The sequence below is a fragment of the Trachypithecus francoisi genome, unplaced genomic scaffold (assembly GCF_009764315.1).
Source record: "Trachypithecus francoisi isolate TF-2019V2 unplaced genomic scaffold, Tfra_2.0 Lachesis_group13, whole genome shotgun sequence".
Lineage (NCBI taxonomy): Eukaryota > Metazoa > Chordata > Mammalia > Primates > Cercopithecidae > Trachypithecus > Trachypithecus francoisi.
This window is the reverse complement of record NW_022681458.1, coordinates 66101249-66125710: the sequence shown is the minus strand read 5'-3', so window position 1 is coordinate 66125710 and position 24462 is coordinate 66101249. Positions and strand designations below refer to the sequence as shown.

At 35.0% G+C, this 24462-nt stretch overlaps 1 protein-coding gene across 5 annotated transcripts in view; it reads right to left on the bottom strand.

The window, feature by feature from the left end:
* LNPK (lunapark, ER junction formation factor) overlaps positions 1–24462 on the bottom strand; it is a 91343-nt gene that overhangs the window by 45772 nt on the left and 21109 nt on the right. For all 5 annotated transcript variants that reach the window (XM_033231056.1, XM_033231057.1, XM_033231058.1 and 2 more), the window contains 4 exons: positions 23248–23306; positions 13902–13942; positions 8565–8648; positions 8431–8482 (listed from right to left, as the gene is read on the bottom strand). In XM_033231056.1, the coding sequence (XP_033086947.1) occupies positions 8431–8482; positions 8565–8648; positions 13902–13942; positions 23248–23306 (236 nt within the window). The remainder of the gene's footprint in view (positions 1–8430; positions 8483–8564; positions 8649–13901; positions 13943–23247; positions 23307–24462) is intronic.

Here is a 24462-nt window from a genome sequence, read left to right as displayed (position 1 = left end):
CCAGCATCATCCTGATACCAAAGCCTGACAGAGACACAACAAAAAAAGAGAATTTTAGATCAATATCCCTAATGAACATTGACGCGAAAATCCTCAATAAAATACTGGCAAACCAAATCCAGCAGCACATCAAAAAGCTTATCCACCATGATCAGGTTGGCTTCACCCCTGGGATGCAGGGTTGGTTCCACATACACAAATCAATAAATGTAATCCATCACATAAACAGAACCAAAGACAAAAACCACATGATTATCTCAATAGATGCACAAAAGGCCTTCGACAAAATTCAATAGCCCTTCATGCTAAAAACTCTCAATAAACTAGGTATTGATGGGACATATCTCAAAATAATAAGAGCTATTTATGACAAACCCACAGCCAATATCATACTGAATGGGTAAAAACTGAAAGCATTCCCTTTGAAAACTGGCACAAGACAGGGATGCCCTCTCTCACCACTCCTATTCGACATACGTTGGAAGTTCTGGCCAGGGCAATCAGGCAGGAGAAAGAAATAAAGGGTATTCAATTAGGAAAAGAGGAAGTCAAATTGTCCGTTTGCAGATGACATGATTATGTATTTCAAAAACCCCATCGTCTCAGCCCAAAATCTCCTTAAGCTGATAAGCAACTTCAGCAAAGTCTCAGGATACAAAATCAATGTGCAAAAATCACAAGCATTCCTATACAGCATTAACAGACAAGAGAGCCAAGTCATGAGTGAACTCCCATTCACAATTCCTTCAAAGAGAGTAAAATAACTAGGAACCCAACTTACAAGGGATGTGAAGGACATCTTCAAGGAGAACTACAAACTACTACTCAACGAAATAAAAGAGGACACAAACAAAAAGAACATTCCATGCTCATGAATAGGAAGAATCAATATCGTGAAAACGACCATACTGCCCAAGGTTATTTATAGATTCAATGCCATCCCCATCAAGCAACCAATGACTTTCTTCACAGAATTGGAAAAAACTATTTTAAAGTTTATATGGAACCAAAAAAGAGCCCGCATTGCCAAGACAATCCTAAGCAAAAAGAACAAAGCTGGAGGCATCATGCTTCCTGACTTCAAACTATACTACAAGGCTACAGTAACCAAAACAGCATGGTACTGGTACCATAACAGATATATAGACCAATGGAACAGAACACAGGCCTCAGAAATAACACCACACATCTACAACCATCTGATCTTTGACAAACCTGACAAGAACAAGAAATGGGGAAAGGATTCCCTATTTAATAAATGGTGCTGGGAAAACTGGCTAGCCATACGAAGGAAGCTGAAACTGCATCCCTTCCTTACACCTTATACAAAAATTAATTCAAGATGGATTAAAGACTTAAATGTTAGACCTAAAACCATAAAAACCCTAGAAGAAAACCTAGGCAATACCATTCAGGACATAGGCATGGGCAAGGACTTCATGACTAAAACACCAAAAGCAATGGCAACAAAAGCCACAATAGACAAATGGGATCTAATTAAACTAAAGAGCTGCTGCACAGCAAAAGAAACTACCATCAGAGTGAACAGGCAACCTACAGAATGGGAGAAAATTTTTGCAATCTACCCATCTGACATAGGGCTAATATCCAGAATCTACAAAGAACTTAAACAAATTTACAAGAAAAAATCAAACAACCCCATCAAAAAGTAGGCAAAGGATATAAACAGATACTTCTGAAAAGAAGACATTTATGCAGACAACAGACACATGAAAAAATGCTCATCATCACTGGCCATCAGAGAAATGCAAATCAAAATCACAATGAGATACCATCTCACACCAGTTAGAATGGGGATCATTAAAATGTCAGGAAACAAGAAGTGATGGAGAGTATGTGGAGAAATAGGAACACTATTACACTGTTGGTGGGACTGTAAACTAGTTCAACCATTGTGGAAGACAGTGTGGCAATTCCTCAAGGATCTAGAACTAGAAATACCATTTGACCCAGCCATGCCATTACTGGGTATATACCCAAAGGATTATAAATCATGCTACTATAAAGACACATGCACATGTATGTTTATTGCGGCACTATTCACAATAGCAAAGACTTGGAACCAACCCAAATGTCCATCAATGACAGACTGGATTAAGAAAATGTGGCACACATACACCATAGAATACTATGCAGCCGTAAAAAAAGGATGAGTTCATGTCCTTTGTAGGAACATGAATAAAGCTAGAAACCATCATTCTGAGCAAACTATCACAAGGACAGAAAACCAAACACCGCATGTTCTCCCTCACAGGTGGGAATTGAACAATGAGAACACTTGGACACAGGGTGGGGAACATCACACACTGGGGCCTGTTGTGGGGTCTGGGGAGAGGGGAGGGATGGCATTAAGAGAAATACCCAATGTAAATGATGAGTTAATGGGTGCAGCACACCAACACAGTACATGTATACATATGCAACAAACCTGCACGTTGTGCACATGTACCCTAGAACTTAAAGTATAATAAATAAATAAAAATTGAATTATAGCCAAAAAAAATACTATCACAGACTAAAGTGATGCATGATGTCTTCTATTTAGTAACTTTACTAAAATCCCAAGAAAATAGAAATTACTTATGCCTGCCTGATGCATTTTCCAATATACATACCATCCCTGCTACAATGGTCAATCAAGCCAGATAGACAAAATGAAACATAAACCCTGATATGGCTTGGCTCTGTGCCCCCACCCAAATTTCAAGTCGAATTGTAATTCCCAATGTTTGGGGAGGGACCTGGTGGGAGGTGACTGGATCATGGGGATGGATTTCCTCCTTGCTGTTCTCATGATAGTGAGTGAGTTCTCATGAGACCTGTTGGTTTAGAAGTGTGTAGCACTTCCCCTTTCGTGCTGTCTCTCCTACTCCTCCATGTAGGACATACTTGCTTCCCCTTCACCCTTCCACCATGATGGTAGGTTTCCTGAGGCTTCCCAGCCATGCTCCCTGTACAGCCTGCAGAACTGTGAGTCAATTAAACCTCTTTTCTTCATTAAAAAAAAAAAAAATTATTTCACGTCTTCCAAAAAGTGTTTCTCTTGCAGTTTCCATCATTTCAGTAAATGGCAACTCCATCTTTCCAGTTACTCAGGCCAAAATCTTTAAGGTCATCCTTGACTACTCCTTCTTTGACTCCATATCCAATGCATCAATAAATCTTTTGGATTCTATTTTAAAAATATATACAGAATCTGACTATTTCATAAACCACCTTAACCTGGGGTGAAGAGAAAGTAAGAGGAAATTAAGTTTTAAAAAATATAAACAGATCGTTTGTTTTTGAGACAGAGTCTTGCTCTGTTGCCCAGGATGGAGTGCAGTGGCACAATCTCGGTTCACTACAAACTCCACCTCCTGGGTTCAAGCGATTCTCCTGCCTCAGCCTCCCGAGTAGCTAGGATTACAGGTACCCACGACCACGCTTGGCTAATTTTTGTATTTTTAGTAGAGACGGGGTTTCACCATGTTGGCCAGGCAGGTCTTGAACTCCTGACCTCAAATCATACACCCACTTTGGCCTCCCAAAGTGCTGGGATTACAGGCATGAGCCACCATGCCTGGCCTAGTTAATTATTTTTAAAAACCACCTCCAATATTACTATCCAAGGTCTAAACCAAGTTTGTCCAACCCATGGCCCACAGGCTGCTTGTGGCCCAGGATGGCTTTGAATGTAACCAAACACAAATTTGTAAATTTTCTGAAAACACTATGAGATTTTTTTTTTTTGAACAGCTATCATTAGTGTTAGTATATTTTATATGTAGCCCAAGACAGTTCTTCCAGTGTAGCCTAGGGATTGGATATCCCTGGTCTAAGCCATCATCAAATGCTTTCCTACATTACTGCGGTAGCTTCCTAATCTTTCTGCTTTCACTTTTGCTCCCTCTGCAGCCTCTTCTCAATACAGTAGACTTCCTTTTAAGACATAATTAAGACCATGTCAATACTCTGCTCAAAACAAAACAAAATGTCTTAGGAAAAAAAAAAACCTAATTGAGAACTGAAGTTTTTGCAATAGTCCACATTCTACAAGGCCCTACATGAGATGTTACTTTTACTTGTTACTTTTCTCACTGCCACTCTTCCTAATCTCCCCCTTGCTCAATCTAGTCCAGTCATACAGGCCTCCCTGCTATTCTACAGCACTCCAGACATGCTCTTCACTCAGGGTCTTTGTACTTACTGATTCCTCTATCTGGAATGTGCTTCCCTCAGGTATCTAAAAGGTTCATACTCTCATTTCTTTCATCAAATGTCACCTTATCAATGAGGTGTTCCCTGACAATCCTATTTTAAATTTCAACCTGCCCTCACTCAAGGTACTCTCTATTCACCATCCTTTATTTTCTCCTAACAGTAATTTACTGTCTATCTCCTCACTCCCAACAAAGGGAGAGAAATGTTTTTACCTGTTTTGTTCACTATTGTATCACCAGGGCCTAAAATGTACCTGGCAGATAGCAGACACTCAGTAAACATGTATTGAAAAAAAAAAGAATAAATCAGACACTAGTGCATAAAAATGAAATTTAGTTCTGTATACCAATCAAAACCTTAAAGACAAGTTTAATTTTCCACCAGCTCCAAATATCTAGATTTCTTTAGAAATCTATAGAAACTATTCAGGAATTCATACTGTGGCAAATTCTATTTTTCATTTACATCCAAACTATTACATTTTAATCTACTAAAGACATTAAGTCTTTCCATCTCCCAGTCTATAATTTCTACAGAACTAAAATACTAAGCATCTAAGCAGAAAATAATGCCATTTAATGTGAATATATACATGTATTTACTTTTATGTTTGGTTATTCCTTCATATCAAGTGATGGCCCTGATTTTCTAAGATTAAGCACCCATAGATAAAAATTCCTTCTAGAAAAGAGTTGGGGCAAAACTGTCAAAGTCATTAAAAACAAGGAAAGTCTGAGAAATGTCAGCCAAAAGAAGCCTAAGAAGATAAGACAACAGAATGCAATGCTGTATCTGGATGGGATCCTAGAACTAAAAAGACATCAGATAAAAATTAAGGAAATATGAATAAACTATGGACTTTAGTTAAAAATAAAGCATCAAACTGTAACAAATGTACCACATGTTAATATAAGAGAAACTCAGCACAAGAGTATGTGGGAGTATTTATATTATCTTTGCTATTTTTGTGTACATCTAAAATTATTCTAAAAAATAAAGTCTATTAAGGGGTGAGAGTGGAGGGACTAGGTTAGTTTAGGGCAATTGTCTGGTAAACATGATACTCCTTTTAGTGTTAAACCTCAGCAAATCAAAGAATACTATCCTCAAAATTTATAATCAATAATATCCATCATAAACAACTTAATAACAAAAAATAAAAAGAAAGATGCCTAGTACACATGACTCAAAGTTCTGGTTCAGCAATCATGCAGGAGAGTTACTAAGATAAGGATATCACAATCAGATTCATTTTGGAAAGATCTTTTCAAGGGCACATAGGTACATACATGTATCTTTTAGTATTTGTTTTCCACTTTCTATTGTTTAAGTTTAGAAACACGCTAAATTCTAAAAACAATAAGAAAAAGAGAGAACAGTGGTTTGGCAAAAAAAATAAAGACCTGACTTCAAACTCACAGAAATTTGGAAATTAAACAAAATTAATGACTAAGTCACCTATAGAAATGATAGGAACTAAGAGATATTCAAAACAAGTAAATTAAACACAAAACTAAAGTATAATTTTCAAAAAGTAGAATAAAGCTGGTATATAATTTAGAATTTTTTTTAAGTTAAGAAAAAATTCCAAACAGCAATTAATTACTACATACTTGGAAGAACAATGAACACTACAATAGTGTACCCCAGAAGAAGTATTTTTTAAAATAAAATAATTAGGCCATAAGCTTAAGGTCAAAAACCATGTTATTTATTTCTTTATTCCCATATTGTCTGCACATAACAGTTATTCAGTATTACACCTAAATGTTAATTCTTCCTAAAAGAATATCCAAAAGCAAAGTCACAGGAATCCAAAGATTCCTAGAGAGATCAGCAATCATTTTTCTATAATTTCAATATGACATCAGAAGGAAAAAAATTTGGGTTTCAAACTTTACTAAGAAAAGATAAATTCACATTTTTAAAATAATTATGTTGCCTAAATATTAATAAATACTGAAGAATGTTAGTAAAGGGTATCATAATTTTGTTCTTTAATAAGACAGAACATATATTAGTAAAAAGTAATAGCAACAGCTTTCTACAAAATATCACATTTTAAAAATACATTCACTAAGGTCATTTTTAAAGTATTTTATACGTTGGGAAAAGATTGCTATAGTCAAGCTAATTAACAAATCCAGGCGCGGTGGCTCAAGCCTGTAATCCCAGCACTTTGGGAGGCCGAGACGGGTGGATCGCGAGGTCAGGAGATCGAGACCAACCTAGCTAACACGGCGAAACCCCGTCTCTACTAAAAAATACAAAAAACTAGCCGGGCGAGGTGGCGGGTGCCTGTAGTCCCAGCTACTTGGGAGGCTGAGGCAGGAGAATGGTGTAAACCCGGGAGGCGGAGCTTGCAGTGAGCTGAGATCCGGCCACTGCACTCCAGCCTGGGCGACAGAGCGAGACTCCGTCTCAAAAAAAAAAAAAAAAAAAAAAAAAAATCCAAAAACCTGAGTTACCTTTGTGTGTGTGTGTGTGTGTGTGTGTGTGTGTGTGTGCTGAGAACACAAGACCTACTTTCTTAGCAAATTTCAAGTATACAACACAGTATTAGTATTGTCACCATGCTGTACTTAAATCTCCTGAAGTTATTCGTCTAAATAACTGAAATTTTGTATCCTTTGACTAACATTTCCCCATTTCTCCCATCCCTGCTCTCCACCCCTAGAAATAATATTTCTACTCTCTGCTTCTAAGAGTTTAACTAAAAAATATTCTTGACTGGACATGGTGGCTCATGCCTGTAATCCCAACACTTTGGGAGGCCAAGGTGGGCAGATCACTTGAGGTCAAGAGTTCAAGACCAGCTGAGCCAACGTGGTGAAACCCCATCTCTACTAAAAATACAAACATTAGCTAGGTGTGGTGACGCATGCTTGTAATCCCAGCTACTTGGGAGGCTGAAGTGGAAGGACCGCTTAAACCAGGGAAGCCAAGGTTGCAGTGAACTGACATTGTGCCACTGGACTCCAGCCTGGGGAGCAGAGCGAGACTTTGTCTCCAGATAGATAGATAGATAGATAGATAGATAGATAGATAGAGATATTCTTGAAAAATTAGTTCCAGTTATACAAAATGCTTTAGAAATTATAGAAATCTGCTTTATAGGCCAAAAATGTTTTTGTATTTACTAGAAAGTATATACATTGTAGAAAAATTTTAATTGGTTATGAAAGTAGGAGTTTCATTGCAAGTATATATGCCTAATTCATTTTAATCATATGTGAACTTCTACTTTTTGCAAAAGTGAAGGCTTCAAAACAAAAAAAAAGGTTAATATTTCTATGAACCAAAATCCTACTTATGGAAAACGTGGAGGTGGAGGGAATTCTTCCCATATAGTCCTGCCAATTGGAAAACCTAAAATTATTATGACTTATTTAATATCCATGATATTTGTGAATACTTATAAAAAGATTTCCATTCAAAGGTCTAGATGTCATCCTACCTTTACAAAGTAGGTTATAATTCTGGGGGGTTGCAAAAATTGAAGTTAAATTTTTAAAAGTAACATTCTATATTGCAACAAAACCCTTACAAACTATATTATTAAAGAAAAGAACAAAGACAAAAGTCATTGCAAACTCAGAATATCTTTTCCCATGGCAGTCTTGGGAATATTTAATGTAACCACTTAATACAATGAATGTTAAAATTTTATATAATATTTAATGATGTAATAGGAATGACTTCATTAGTAATATGGTAATACAACCTCAAAAATAAAGAATTAACATTATATAGCGATAATTCAATTTTCATTTTTCTTATTTCTAAATTATTGTATTCTATAAGTGTTATTTTAGAAGAAACTTAAAATTTCACAGAAATTGTAACATTTTTCAAAAATAAAACATAAAATGTAAGGATTTTCATAACAGATATTCCAAGAGATTATTATTTGAAAGTGGGAAATATTTACAAAATATTGATGAAATTACTTAAATTTTAAAAGATTAAAAACAATGATATATTTAATCTCAACACATATTTGATATCCTAACAACATATTCCCATAAAATCAAAATGAAATAAAATTATTGCTATCCACTCTAAGGCATATCCCAAATCACCAAATATAAATCTACAGAGAAGCATTCTACATAAGTTTTTGCACACCTCCAACACACTTTTGAACTCACTTGGGTAAATATGGATCTTTCCAACAGCAGCAGCAGTTTCTACAAAGCTATTTACCTTGTCCAGGTCTTGCAGTTACAGCTGCTCCAGCAGATGGCGGCTCACACTCCTGTCAATTATAATAATGTTATTACAGTGACCTATTACAATGTGCAATTTATAATAAAATAGTAGTTATATCACAGTCTTACCTTTGCTTTCTTTGAGTCTGGATCAAACCTTTCAAGTATTAATTTAGCCGTCTTGTAAGTTTCTTTTTCCATGACTTCTTCAAGCTACGAACAAAAATTCCATAAATTGTCACATTTCAAAACACACACTACTTATTTTTATAAGTCCTATTCAAAAAGGTTTAAATATCCTTAACATATCCAAATAGAATGAAAGACTTCCTACATTCGAATAATTAACATCCAGATTTTAAAATGGCTTCTAACCTCTAATATGTTACTTGTACTTAACAGCTTTACTGTGAGGAAATACCAAATATTGCTAATTGTTTACATATAATGAGGAGAATAATTACATGCACCAACTTCAATAATGGAATGTGCAAAAATCTATCAGCCATCATTATTGGAAGTTATTAGACATGACAAGCAAATGACAGGCAATTCCTTAGATTTATTTCCTCATAGCACTTAATGCTATTAATTTAAAGAAGGTCGTTAGCCAAGAGCTTTACAAAATAAAATCTCTGTGCCAATTAACTGCTGTCAGCATCGATTTTAGATTATTTATTAGCAGAAGCAATTAGCTTGCTGCAAATGCAGTGAAAACTCACTAACTGGGAGAACAGCCATGGAATTTGTTCAAATGACTTTAAAAGATAACCCTCACCTCTTTTTTACTTAGACTCAAACAACTTGAGAGGAAAAAACTGAGCACAGAATTTAAGTAAAAATTTTACTGAGTTCTATGTTCACACTAGGGACTATAATTAAATCACTTCATTATTGTAGCATTTTATTTACCATGCACTCAAGTCACTTTATAACTTAATACACGGGTTTAACTTAAAATATAATCGCTAGTAAAGTATCACAAGCAGTTACGGCTAGTTCAACATCAGAAAAAGGTTGAACTTTAGTACAAGACAGTCATAGTTATGACAAATTACCTAATGTGTAGGATAAAATGCTTTTGCAAAAATTGGAAAAGAACCTTTTCTTTCTCAGTGACTACTGATAACCACTTAGATTTATTAAATGTCATATTCATTCCAAAGGACATTTATTTTAAAATGCAACCCAGAGCACATTTACTGAGTTAAAAATATGCTGCCACAATAGCAGTTAACAGATTCCTCATTAAACACTCAATTCAACATTTAAGAAGTAGGTACTTAGTTGAATGATTTATTAGCCTTACCTTGGTTTAATGAAACTAAAATATTTTCCTATTTCAAAATTATGATAAATTCTCAAAATAAGCAAGTTGATTTTTCTGATGTAAAGGAGATGTTTATAGTATCGCTTTAGAGTTAGAAAAAAAAAAAAGAAACTAGGAATGGGGGTAGAAAGAGGGCATAATAAAATACATCCCCAAATCAACGCAATCTACATGGAATATCAAAGAAACAAATCCTTGATCTCTACACAATAGACTTTTGATGTTCTAGCAGTGTCCTGCAGTAAAACTTCAGGCAATGACGAAAACGGTCTATGTCAGCATAATAGTAGCCACTAAGCCCTATGTGATAAATGAGCACTTAAAATGTTGCTTGTGCAACAGGGGAACTGAATTTGTACTTTTGTTTTGTTTCGTTTCGTTTCGTTTTGTCTTAGATGGAGTCTCACTCTGTCACCCAGGCTGGAGTGCAGTGATATGGTTTTGGCTCACTGCAGCCTCCACCTCGCAGGTTCAAGCGATTATCTGCCTCAGCCTCCCAAGTAGCTAGGATTACAGATGCGTGCCACCACACCTGGCTAATTTTTGTATTTTTAGTAGAGATGAGGTTTCGTCATATTGGCCAGGCTGGTCTCGGACTCTTGGCCTCAAGTGATCCACCTGCCTCAGTCTCCCAAAGTGCTGGGATTACAGGTGTGAGCCACCGCACCCAGCCTGTAGTTTTATTTCATTTTAAATAATGTAAATGTAAACAGCCATACTGATTTGGACAGATAACTCTAAAACTACTACTAGGTTTAAAAACATTAAACTATGATCTTTAAAACAACCACCAAAACTCCAAATCAAAATGCTACTTTATCGAATGATTGCATTCCTGGTAGATTATTCAGCAAGTATTCAAGTGTGTCTATGTTTTTATTTATCTTAAATAAAATCATTTTTAAGTACTAAAAGATGCTAATCTATTTCCCATTTTTTACATTTACTTCTAATAAAATATTTTCACATAATAGCTTAATTAACACACATCCATACAACATTTAAGTAATAATATGTTTTAAATACATTGTTCAGTGGAAAGAACATGAACTTGAAACTTCAAGGTGAGAAAAGATCTGGGTTCAATGCACATTTCCATTCTTAGGAAGACTGTTAGCACATCTGTCAGCCTCAGTTGCTCCTCTGCATAGATATTTTAATACTTCATAGCACTACTGTGCAATTTTAAAAATATATAATGTAGCAGAAAGAGTCCACAACAGTGCCTAAAATATTAACATAATTTTCAGTGACACCTCAATTACTCAGAATGGGCCTGAAACAAACTATTTCCAAAAACTCAACATATTAACCTCAAGATTCAGGAAAAAGAAACTAGAATTCTTGAGAATTCTCTAAATCAAGCTTGTCCAACCCTTAGCCACCAGCCACGTGGCCCAAGACAGCTTTGAATGCAGCCCAACACAAATTCGTAAACTTTAAAACACTGTAACATTTTTTTGCAATTTTTTATTTTTGAGCTTATCGGCTATCATTAGTGTTAGTGTAAAGAATGAATCATTTTTCTGTAATACAGTTGTACTAGAAGTTTTAGGGGCTTTTTTATTTTAAAAGATAGAATAATAAATACATGATTATATTAAGAGTCAACATTGTGATGAGACTGTATATTTCTATGACATGTAAAAATTATTTCTACTTGATACAACCATTACATCATAGAAAACATTAAAAGATAAAAGGCAACAAGAGCAAAAAAAGTGCACAAAACTTATTTTGTGCATACTAGCACAAAATAAATGTCAAAAAAAAATTTTTTAAGTTTTGAAAGATAATTCTACAAATATTTCACACTAAAATTATTCTTGAAACAGAATTTTAAAACACACAAATCATTAATTTCCCTAACCAACATTTATTTGTGAAAAATATTCCAGATGTAAGAAAACTTTCTTTCATTTTGCATTGATTTTGCAATTCAGAGTACTCAGGAGCATGTTACACCATATAAACTCATCGTTTTATCATGCTGAAAATATCATCTGGTATCCCTGATTTGGGGTTTGCTGTTGAAATTGATGATGTTTTTACTAATTCAGATGTTATATCATTTTCTGCTTTCATATAAGAGTATTCCACAATAATAGTCACATCTTTCTTCTTTGCATTTTTTTCTGTTACTGTGTAGCCTAAAGTGAATATTCAAACACTGGGAAAAGCCAGAAAATATTACTGGGTAATATAAAAATATAACATTTGAAGCCACTATAAGGTTAAGAACTCTATAGAGAATAAAAGCTAAATTTGCCAATTTAAGGACTTCTTTTGCTTCCAAAACTTATTTCATGGAATATCACGCATAGGATTTGTACAAAGTATACTTTATACATTTATGTAAATTATAGTAGGTATATAAACATTTTTATTTGCAAGAATGACTCACCATTAATAAGAGCGTGCCATAAATGCCCACAAGACTAACTGATTAGATTGTACCACTTCTGTATGATCCTGTACTGTTCCCAGAAATGTCAACATTAACCTGTAACTCAGCATGTCAGAATTTCTTGCTCTTGCCTTCAGCTGACATTAGTGAATTCCTTTGAACTAGTAACATCTGTAGTTGATTGTTAAGCTTTAATTCTCAGGGAACTATAACACTTTTCCTCATGCTCCCAATTTCTCAAGTGATTTTTCTCAGGATTCAGAAAAATACAGATTGCCAAGGAATGCTAGAAATTACCACACAGGACTACTATTCTGAAAAAAGCACAAAATTTTCATGAAGCCATTTAAAGAAGTAATCTTGACTCATGTATTTTGGTAGAGCTTGATTTCTGAACTGTTTTGAAGGAATGCTCATGGATGCAGATTAAAGGGATGCATCCCCAAGGAAACCACTTTTAATAAAATATAAAGTAGTGACCAGCCTGGCCAACATAGTGAAGCCCTGTCTCTACTAAAAATACAAAATTAGTCAGGTGTGGTGGCACATGCCTGTAATCCCAGCTACCTGGGAGGCTGAGGCAGGAGAATCGCTTGAACTCCTGGGAGGTGGAGTTTGCAGTGAGCCGAGATTGTGCCACTGTACTCCAGCCTGGGTGACACAGTAATACCCTGTCTCAAAGAAATAAAAAATAATAGCAGAAATATAATAATAAGATAATTCTGTGTTTGGCAATTTAGGGCCACCAAAATTGTCAATGCAATTTTGATAAATACTTTATAGGACACCTAATAAGGAGCAAACAAATAAAGCGAAGGAATCCTTTCAAAATTAAAGTCCTCTTACTTTTCAGGTACTTAAAGCCCTTAAAACCAGTATCTAATATCATCAATTCACAGAATAATTTTTAACGTTAGTCTTAACCTTCACAATATTGGTTTCTTAATTATTACTTGTTACACACTAGACTAAAATGTATCAAATTGATCATTTGCCCCGATTACATTTTCTAAATACATTTCTATACAACATAATACTATCAGCAGTTATCATTTTCACACTTCAAAAATAAACATTAAAAAATTAGTAGCTCTATGTCAAACACCAACTTCAATTCACTTATTACAGACTACTATATTATCAACATTTAGAGCTCCTTCTGTCTTACTCATGGTCCTCTTTCCAACACATCTGAAAGGATGCATCAACTAGCCCCACAATAGATATCATGTGATCAGAGTTACTGATAGAAAGTGGAAAACTCTGAAGAAAACAATTAATCTCTCTCTCTCCCATCTCTTCTTCAGTACTTTCATGCTGAATTTCTCTTACAACCAATCTTCTTGATTCCCTCTCTTTCTTGGTGTCAAGAAAACCTAGAACTGACATGTGAAGATATTTTGTCCTTTTGTATTCAGCTCTAATAAACAATCTGGGTACCCACCTTTTTACCCTCTCTGCCTCATTTAGGCCTCGAATATGACTCATTTACTTACTTCTCAGCTTCCAATTGATACAGACTCTCAGAATCTCAAAAGTCCTTCTAAACTACTTTTTCCTATCAATCATTTATAACTAGCAAAAACATTCACAATTTCACTTCATCATTAAAATGCTATCTAAAAGCATATTTCTTCCTTGGAGACTTACTAACTTCCAACACATAAACATTAATTATTCAGTTCTTATTAGTTTAATATAAATTAATTTTAAATAAAAGTTAACTTACTATTTTTTTCCTCTGGGATTTTAAATCATCCAATGCTTCATCTAGAAAATAAGATTTCAATTAAAGCTAAATCAAATATTAAGATATTTAGATACAAGAAAACATCATGCCAAATGACACACGGTAGCAAACACAAGAAAACTTTCTCATTTTAGGATGTCTCAAAATTTAACTGATGTGTAGAGACAAAAATTATCTCAATCTTCACTCACATATAGTTCATATTTTTGCCTGTGTTATATATTACAAGCCGTTTAGGGGAGAAATTGACTTTACATAGTATAAAGCACCTTTCTAAATTGAAATATATACACATATTTTTTAATGTGTTAAGAAACATTACTTTCTACTATTTCTTTTTCCTTTCAACACCTCACCCACATTAATTTACAAAATTAGTATCAAATCTCTTTTTATACACTGGTAATAAAAATGTTCTCTTTGTTTATAAGGAAATAAGTATGTATTTTACTTAGTCAAGCCTGAAGATATTAAGCATGACTTTTTAAAAAACCTTGAAAATCTATCTTATTGCATCTGAGAAGGGACATGGAAAAAAAATACGAATAACTTTTCAAAATTAAACATTTCTAAGATTTGCCTGCTTATATAGGTTGGCATGGTGGAACAGAAAGAATCATCTCTAAGGATACCTTTTATGAATGTCAATGTTGGATTTACAAATGTATTTAAGTTTCTAGTTTTTCTCTACAAATATTTAATACAGATTGAAACACTATTCCATATGGAAAGAAGAACTTATGGCTTAAATGTTATCAAATGAAATGTAAATAATTGTTCTTAATAATTAAATTTATAAATAATTACTTCTTCACTGAAATTCTAGGTAACAAATACCTGAATACCCAACTCAAAGTACACCATTTATGTAAAAATTCAAAGAAACACAAACATATAAAAAGATGATTTTACTATAAAAAAATTTTTCAAAATAGATTAAGCAGTCTTTAATGTGCTAACTTATTACTAAAAGGGGGAGAAATCTGCTAACATCTTCAAAGAGAATAGTAATTTTTTGTTAGATAAGACCGAGTCAAACATCTGTACTTTAATCCAAGGGTCAGCAAACTTATTCTGTAAAGGAAAAAGTAAGTATTTTGGGCTTTATGGACCAAAAAGCAAAATCGAGTACGTACTTTTTGATTTTTGAGACAGGGTATTGCTCTGTCACCCAGGCTAGAGTGCAGTGGCATGATCTCAGCTCACTGCAGCCTTTGCCTCCAGAGTCCAAGCAATTCTCATGCCTCAGCCTCCCAAGCTGGAATTAAAGGTGTGTACCACCACACCAAGCTAATTTTTGAATTTTTAGTACAGACAGGGTTTCTCCATGTTGGCCAGGCTGGTCTTGAATTCCTGAACTCAGGTGATCCACCTGCCTTGGCCTCCCAAAGTGCTGGATTACAGCATGAGCCACTGCACCCAGCCTAAGAAATACGAAAGAAATACAAAATTTCCACAAACTTTATTGACTAAATTCAAATACAGGTTGAGTATCTCTTTTCTGAAATGCTTGGTGCTAGATGTGTTTCAGATTTCAATTTTTTTTTAGTTTTGGAATATCTGCAGAATACACCCCAGCTGAGCATCCCAAATCCAAAAATCCAAAATCCAAAATCCTCCAAGGACCATTTCCTTTGAGTATCATGTTGGCATTCAAAAAATTTTGGATTTAGGAGCGTTTCAGATTTTGAATTTTCAGATTTGGGATATTCAACCTATATAACAATTGAGTTCAATTTTTTGTAATATAAGTCTACCAGTGAAAAGAATGGAATACTTTTGGGGGTGGATAACATTTCACTTAATTGAGGTTCAAAGCTAAGTGTTCTCTATCATCAAAACTGATTGCAAATGATAATCCATTAATGCTGATCTGTAATGAGATTTTACATATCTGATTTTTTAAAATATCTTTTCACACAGGTAGTTACTGCCAAATACTGATACCAATCCACAAGCATATGATTTTAATTGAGCATATTCACTAGTTTGGAAGGCATTTACAAAATTCTATTAGATTCTTCTTTTGGCATTTGCCTTTTAGAGTATTATTATATTGGAAGTTAATCACCTCCAAAGACTGAAGCTCTTCAATTATACAATGAAATGGATTTAGAAACATGAAAATTTCCTTTGCACTTGCCTTGAGGTCTGAAAAATTCTACTGGAACTATAATTTCAGCTTGGATAATGCATCTGCCGCAAATTTGTGTGAGAATGGCAATCCTGTTTCTTGTTTTCATTTTTATAGCATTTTTGAAAAAATTACTTGTCATTACAATGTTGTTTTCTAAATGACTTTACCACATTACAGGTTTTGCATATATACATTGTTTTGCCTTGCAATCTTAGGTTGCAATAATTAAGAACCATTATCAAGGCTGTAGCAAAAGCTAATTTCCAAAGCCAGTCAGTATTCAAACACAGTGGCTGAAGTTGGTTCTTCTCATCTGGAAGTATTTCAATCTAGGTTTTGAGTTCAAAATATGACAATAAAACTTTACCACTGCTAAGCCATCAAACTGCTGTGAGGCAAGTCAAGATAGCTTCTATTCATAATTAAAATTCACATAACTAACAATGGTTAAGTCCTTGAGACGAATGATGGTCCCTTTGGCACTACACACTAACAAATTCAAATATCTTCTGCAAAGTACCTGTTGTTGAATAATACAATGAATAATCATAGAATTTAAACACCTTACAGTTTCAAAAATTTTGTACAATTTGTACAACTAAGTCTTTTTCTGCTACATACATATTTTTACCACCAGTAGTTACAGTACATCTTAGCAGATTCCACTTCAGGTTGTAGGAAATCGCTGTTTTCTAAACTTCACTGAAAATATTCTCACCTAAAGTTGTTCTACAAAGACTTTTTATAGAGACTAATTCTTCAGTCACTTCAAGCTCAGCATTGACAACTCAAACTACAATTGAGTGGTATTGATAGCATCTGTCAACTCAACCACAGCCAAGGAAGATCACTTGAAATAATTTGCCTTGTTCTTTAATTGACTACTCATGTTTGTTTTTCTGAATTTTCTCAATTCTTTAGGCAACTGTTCTCGCTGAAACGTTATTAGTCTTAAGTATATTTTCTCTGAACACATTTCTTCTGCTGCAGCAATCAAACACAATTTAATTAACTCATCATTGGTAAATAGCCTCCCTTTCTTCACGAACAAGCCACTCAGAAACTTTCTTTGGCTGAAGCTCCATTTTTCCCTTTCAGTTTCATGAAGCAATTCTGCAATAATATATTCCATTTTAAATTTTCTAATTTTTATGACCATTGCTTTCTGTGAGTTGGGAATATGATGATGAGTAGTTAGTATTGTAATGTCAAATACATATTGTACTCTTTTAGCACAGCTATAACATCATTGCATAAAAAATACAATGCTTTGCATTTTGATAACAAAATAGTCCACATTCCATTATGTACTAAAAGTGCAACATTCAAAGTCCACTTTTCTTTTCCGGTTTTTACATGATGGGTATGCATGGGTAATAAAAATAAAAAAAATTGTCACAGTACAACAATACACGACACTTAAAAACTGCCGTCAAGTTATAATTGCATCAGTTGAAAAACAATGTGAAATAATGAAATGATTAGTCCTACAAGTGCCTGAAGTGATGAGAGCACCACATACAGTCGGTCACAGGTACTCAATTCTGCCATTGTAGGATGAACACAGTTAAAGACAGCATGACTCTGTTCCAATAAAAACTGAAATTTGAATTTCATATACATTTTACATGTCAAAATATTCATTTTAATATTGTAATAATTTAAAAATATAAGAGCCAATCATGAGCTGTACAAAGCAGTCGGCAGGACTTGGCCTACAGGCTGCAGCCACCAATCCCTGCTTTAATTTATATAGGGTCCAACTTGTAAAACAAAACAACTAAAAATAATCGAGAATAAAAAACAAGGACAGGACCAATAGCTTCAGGCTTAAAAAAATACTATGTGACTGCAAGACAATCTTTTACAAAGTCGATTTTAAACATACATGTAATACCTATTCAAATGAATTAGTACACTTAAAAACAGAAAGAACCTCTGAAATATATTTTAAAGCAAAAAGAAAATCCTTTTAATAACCAAGTCCGGATCTGCCTATTTATTACATAAGTTAAAAATATTCATACATTTGATTTCCTTAAAGAAGTGTTCCAAAGGACTCTTGAAAAGGGTTTCTTATATTTCTTTTACTATCTTGCTATTCCTTGCAGTCAGAAAGCATATTTGCTTTAAACTTCTTCCTATTTTTCCACCATCTGCTATATTACTAAATATCACCAAAAACAATACCAGAAGCTTAAATTCCTTAATCTGATAAAAAGCATTAACTTTTTTTTTTTTTTTTTTTTTTTTTGAGACGGAGTCTCGCTCTGTTGCCCGGGCTGGAGTGCAGTGGCCGGATCTCAGCTCACTGCAAGCTCTGCCTTCCGGGTTTATGCCATTCTCCTGCCTCAGCCTCCCGAGTAGCTGAGACTACAGGCACCCGCCACCTCGCCCAGCTAGTTTTTTATATTTTTTAGTAGAGACAGGGTTTCACCATGTTAGCCAGGATGGTCTCGATCTCCTGACCTCGTGATCCACCCGTCTCGGCCTCCCAAAGTGCTGGGATTACAGGCTTGAGCCACCGCGCCCGGCCAGCATTAACATTTTTAAAACTACAGCAAACATCATACTTAATGGCAAAATATTAGAAACTTTTCTATTAAAATCAGGAACTAGACAAGGACTCCTGCTATTCCCACTTCAAATGAATACTGTACTGAGTCCTAACTCATTTAAGAAAAATAAAATAAGAATCAGAAAAGAAGAATCAGTGCCATCAGCTCATGTTTATATAACACTTTGCAATTTTTATATGCTTTCATATGTAGTAACATTTACTACTTTTAACTGTCCTACCAAAATAAATATTTCTGTTTTCATTTTATTTTTTTCTGGGTACATAGTTGCCATATATATTTATTGGGTGCATGAGATGTTTTGATATAGGCATACAATGTGAAATAAGCACATCATGAAGAATGCAGTATCCTTCCCCTCAAGCAGTTATCCACTGAATTGTAAACAATCCAATTATACTCTTTATTTTAAAATGCACAGTTATTATTGACTATAGTCATCCTATTGTGCTATCAAATACTAGGTCTTACTCATTTTTTCTGTTCTCATTTTATAAATTAAGAAACTGTAAGGTTCAGCTGGGCACAGTAGCTCATGCCTGTAATCCCAGCACTTTGGGAGGCTGAGGCAGGTGGATCACTTGAGGCTGGAAATTCGAGACCAACTTGGCCAAAATGGTGAAACCCTGTCTCTACTAAAAATACAAAAAAATTAGGTGGGCATGGTGGTGGGTGCCTGTAATCCCAGCTACTTAGGAGACTACGGCAGGAGAATTGCTTTAACCCAAGAGATGGAGGTTGCAGTGAGCTAAGATCATGCCACTGCCCTCCAGCCTGGGAAACGGAGTGAGATTCCGTCTCAAAAAAAAAAAAAAGAAAGAAAGAAAGAAAGAAACTGTAAGGTTCAGGGAACTTGTTTGTACTACAAAAAGATGGCCAGTGTGGCTGGAGCAAAAGTGAACAAAGGAGAGTGAAAGATGAGGTTGGAGAAATAGGAATAAGCTAGAAAGTCAGGATACGGATTCAGATTTCATTCTGGTTGCAATGGGAAGCTATTAGAGAATTTTAAGCAAAAGACACACAAGATCTGATTTATACCTTAAAAACAGACTAGTGAAGAAGCAATTCTGCAAGCAAGAGATGATAATGAATTAAAACTGTAGTAGTAAAGAAGGTGAGAACTGGTCAGACTCAAGATCATTTTGGATGTAACGACTATATGACTTGCTGGTAATGTTAATGAATATGAAAGAAGCATCAAAACTAGCTCCCAGGTTTTTGGTCTCGTGATGGTTAATTTATGTGTTAACTTTATTAGGCCACACAAGGTATCCAGATAATTGGTCAAACATTATTCTGGGTGTCTGTGAGGTTGCTTTGGGGTAAGATTAGCATTTCAATCAGTAGACTGAGTAAAGCAGATTGCTCTCCCTAATGAAGTGGCCCTCAGCCAATCAGCTGAAGGCCTGAATAGAACAAAAAGTTTATTCCTCCCTCCAGAGAGTGAGAACACCCCATGCCTGACTCCCTGGAGCTAGGACCTCTATCTTTTCCTGCCTTCAGACTCAAACTGAAACATCAGCTCCTTCTGGGTCTTGAACCTGCTAGCTTTCAGACAAGAACTTACACTTACTGGCTCTCTTGGTTCTCAGGCCTTCGGACATAGATTGGAATTAAACCATTAGCCCTCCTGGGTCTCCAGCTTGCTAACTGCAGATCTTGGGACTTCTCAGTCTCCATAATTGCTTGAGCCAATTCCTCATATTTCCTATTGGTTCTATTTCTCTGGAGAACCCTAACTAATACAAGTTTTAACTAGTAGTCATATAGGGTAAGCATTTACTGAGATGGAGAAGACAAAGGGAAGAGCAGATGTGAACAAGTGGGAATAAAGGGGAGGAGCAATATTAATTCTCTTTTGGCCATGTTACTTATGAGATGCCTACTAAACTCCTAAGTGGAAATGTCAATTACACAGTTAAGTATACAAGTCTATAGCTGAAGGGAAGAGTATGGACTAAGGACTTAGATTTGGGAATCATTAACAAATAGGCAATATTTAAATCTGTGGAAGTGAATAAAATCACCTAGAGATGTACTGTCCAATGTATAAATAATAGCCAGGAGCCACATGGGGCTATTTAAATTTAAGCTATTTAAAATCCAGTACTTCATTTACACTAGCCTCATTTCAAGTGCTCAACAGTCACAAATGGCTAGCAGATACCATATTGAACAGTAGATACAGATTATTCTCATCATCATAGAAGGTTCTATCAGACAGCGCAGACTCAAACAAGTTACTGGAAAAAAAAGAAAGCCAAAGACAGAATTCTAGTAGAAGAGGTAAGGCAAATAAAACTAAAAAGAAACTACCAGTGAAGTGTTGTCAATGAAGCTTAAAGATAAAAAGTTTTCAGAAAAAGGGTGAATAACTTAATTAATTCATATACTATTAAGAGATCAAGCTGGATAAGAAAAGGAAGCTGATTACTGGCTTTGACAAGACATAGATAATGAGTGACCTTGAAATGAGCCACTGCAGTAAAAATGGTGGAAACAAAACCTAAACAAATTATGTTGAGAAGGAATAGGTGGGGGAAAAGAAGAGATACCAACTATAAACAATTTTTTAAAAATTTTTGTTTTGAACAAGAAAGAGAAATGGGTGGTAGCTTAAAGGAAATGTAGGGTCAGGAGAGGTTTTCCTCCCCCCGAAATAGTCATACTGAGGCAGAATTATATGCCAATAGGAATAATAAAATAGAAAATGATGCAAAAGAGATGATAACTACAGGAGATAACTATAAGAGCAAAGCTCTAGAGATGGCCAGAGTATTTAGAATCCAGAGCTTAAATGATGGTTAGCCATAGATGAGATCAAGGCCAGTCTTACAAAATATAATGAAGGTTGAGACCCTACTGAGTACAGATAGAGCTAACTTTACATACATTCAGCCCTCCATATGGATGAGTTCAGCACTCATGGAATTAAATCAACCATGGATCAAAAATATTCAGAAAAAAATTTTAAAAACATACAATAAAAATACAATATAGCAACTATTTATATAGCATTTACATTGTATTAGAGATTACAAGTAATCTACAAATGATTTAAAGTATGCAGGAGGACGTGTAAGTTACATCCAAATTCTACACCATTTTTATTCTTGGGGGTATTGGCCCCAATCCCTCACAGATACTGAAGGACAACTTCACTTGGTGGTATAGGTAGCTCTCATCTGTTTACATCTATTTTCTGTATAAAGTAAGACTATAGGTTAAGAGTGACCAGGTAGATGTTGCAGGGTTTGTGTGTTTGGGACTTTTGGTTTTTTTATTTGGTCGGTTGGTTGGTTGGTTGGTTTCAGTTTGGTTAGATTTGATTGTTGGTTTTTGGTAGGAGGCAGGTATTAGTGATTTGAGGAGAAATACAGTAATAAACATCACGCTGACAGAGAAAACAGTGAATTTACTGGGGAACTCTAATAGGACCATAAGGCAGTTTTAAGTACATATTTGATATCTGCAATCATAGATTTAAAATAAGTTTGGTCAGGTGAGCATGTTGTATGATTTTCCTCTAATAAGTTTAGCTGCTTGGATGAGATTAAACCTGCAAATGTATTTAATCAGAATACTGTTTTGCCAGTCATTGATTAGGCATATAATTGTATTTAAAGAGGGTAGCTTTTGACAGATAAGTAGGATGATAAGGAGGAGCAAAAGGGTCAAGAGTGTCAGCAAGGAAATAGTCATTGGGGTAGATTATAGGACCTAATGTGAGCAGAAGAGAAGAGAGGTTGTGAGTGAGGAGGGCAATTTGAAAATCATACATTAATATTTGTACAAACTTTATTTGGATCCTTAGTCAAACAAATAAAAATTTTTTAAAAGCAAATGATACTTATGAGATAACTGAAAAGTTAATGTTTTATATTTAATATTTTATGATATTAAGAATTCTTTTCTAGGTATGAAAATGGAGAGATACATTTGGGATACACTTCAAAATAATATATGGGGTGAAAAAATGGGTCGAGGTAAAAATGAAATAAGACTCTGTAACAAACTAAGTTTTCCATAAAGATTAATTTAACAAATATAAATTCTCTTTATTTAAAAATGTTTGTTTTGGTTGGGCACCGTTGCTCGAGCCTGTAATCCTAGCATTTTGGGAGGCCGAGGCAGGTGGATTGCCTGAGCTCAGGAGTTCCAGACCAGCCTGGGCAACATGGCAAAACCCTGTCTCTATAAAAATACAAAACATTAGCTGGAAGTGGTGGCATACATCTGTAATTCCAGCTACTCTGGAGGCTGAGGCATGAGAATCGCTTGACCCGGGAGGCGGAGATTGCAATGAGCCAAGATCATCCCTTTGCACTCCAGCCTGAGCGACAGGCTCTTCCTATCCCCGACTCTGTCTCAAAAAAAAAAAAAAAAAAAGTTTGTTTTATGTAAAAAAAATCTAAATGAACAAGATAGAAATAACACGAATTAAAAACAGAACCATCTTGATCATTTATAACCTTCGTCATGCTTTATAATAAACAACTATTCAATACTTACCACATTATCATTCCAAGATCATATTTTACAACCTGTCTTACCAGCACACTCTAAGGTATTTTTAAAAACATTTATTAAAAATTGGAATTAAACTTACTATTTCTTTCTGTTCTCTTGGAAAAGAAGAAAATAAGTACTGTTCTTATGCTCCAGATGCTAAAGGGGAAGCAAAATTCCAAAACAAAACATATCATTAGAAAAAGCGAATTAGAAGCCATGTAAAATGAAAACATATATTTCCAATTAGAGTTAGGTACATTGTTTCCCTTTATATATAGAAAACTAAAAAGCATTTATTTCTGCCAGAGAACATCAGAACCTGTGCTTTCAAAGGAGGAGTTCTCAACCTAAAGTCCACAGACCTTCTGATGATCCCCTTAAATTGCAAAATTACCTCTGTGTGCATAAGTGCATTTCTCTGGAAAGATCAGTGCTTTCATCAGTCTGAAAGGAATCTATGCACCCCTCAAAAGATTGAGAATATTAGAATCCCTTACTAAGTAAGCATCAATTCCAAAAACTTAATTTGTCTATTCCCACACATTAAGGAAAAATGCTTTTACAAATGTAAGAGCATTACACAAATATAAGTTGCGACTCCTTCCCTATTATTTAACAATAGAGGGACGGTCTCTACTCTAAGAGATTAAGCCAGCTGGCGGAAAAATAAACAAAAACCTTACCTTCAAATAAATACTTGATAAGTAAAATTAGCTAAATATCTCCTTCCAAAGATTTTATAAGGATAATTCTTTAGGCCTTGCATTAGTAAGACATCAAATGAATTGAAAGAATTAAAAGAAACTAAATGAATAATCCTCATCACAAACTTGTCAGGGTCATCTCCTAAATTCAATGTAAACGTAGCAAAATACCTCTTCTCCATAGAACTTGGCAGAAATAAGTACATAAGGCTGGGCACAGTGGCTCATGCCTGTAATCCCAGCACTTTGGGAGGCCGAGGCAGGTGGATCTCCTGAGGTCAGGAGTTTGAGACCAGCCTGGCTAACATGGTGAAAACCCTTCTCTACTGAACATACAAAAACTAGCCAGGCGTGATGGCACATGCCTGTAGTCCCAGTTACTTGGGAGGCTGAGGCAGGAGAATCGCTTGAACCCAGGAGGCAGAGGTTGCAGTGAGCCAAGATCATGCCACTGCACTCCAGCCTGGGCGGCAGAGTAAGACTGCCTCAAAAAAAAAAAAAAGGAAAAAAAAGAAAAAAGTATATAAAACATTATTCATCATTTTAAAACATACATTGTATCTCTTGTAAAAAAAAAAAATCGATTGTACTGGAAATACATTCAGAAT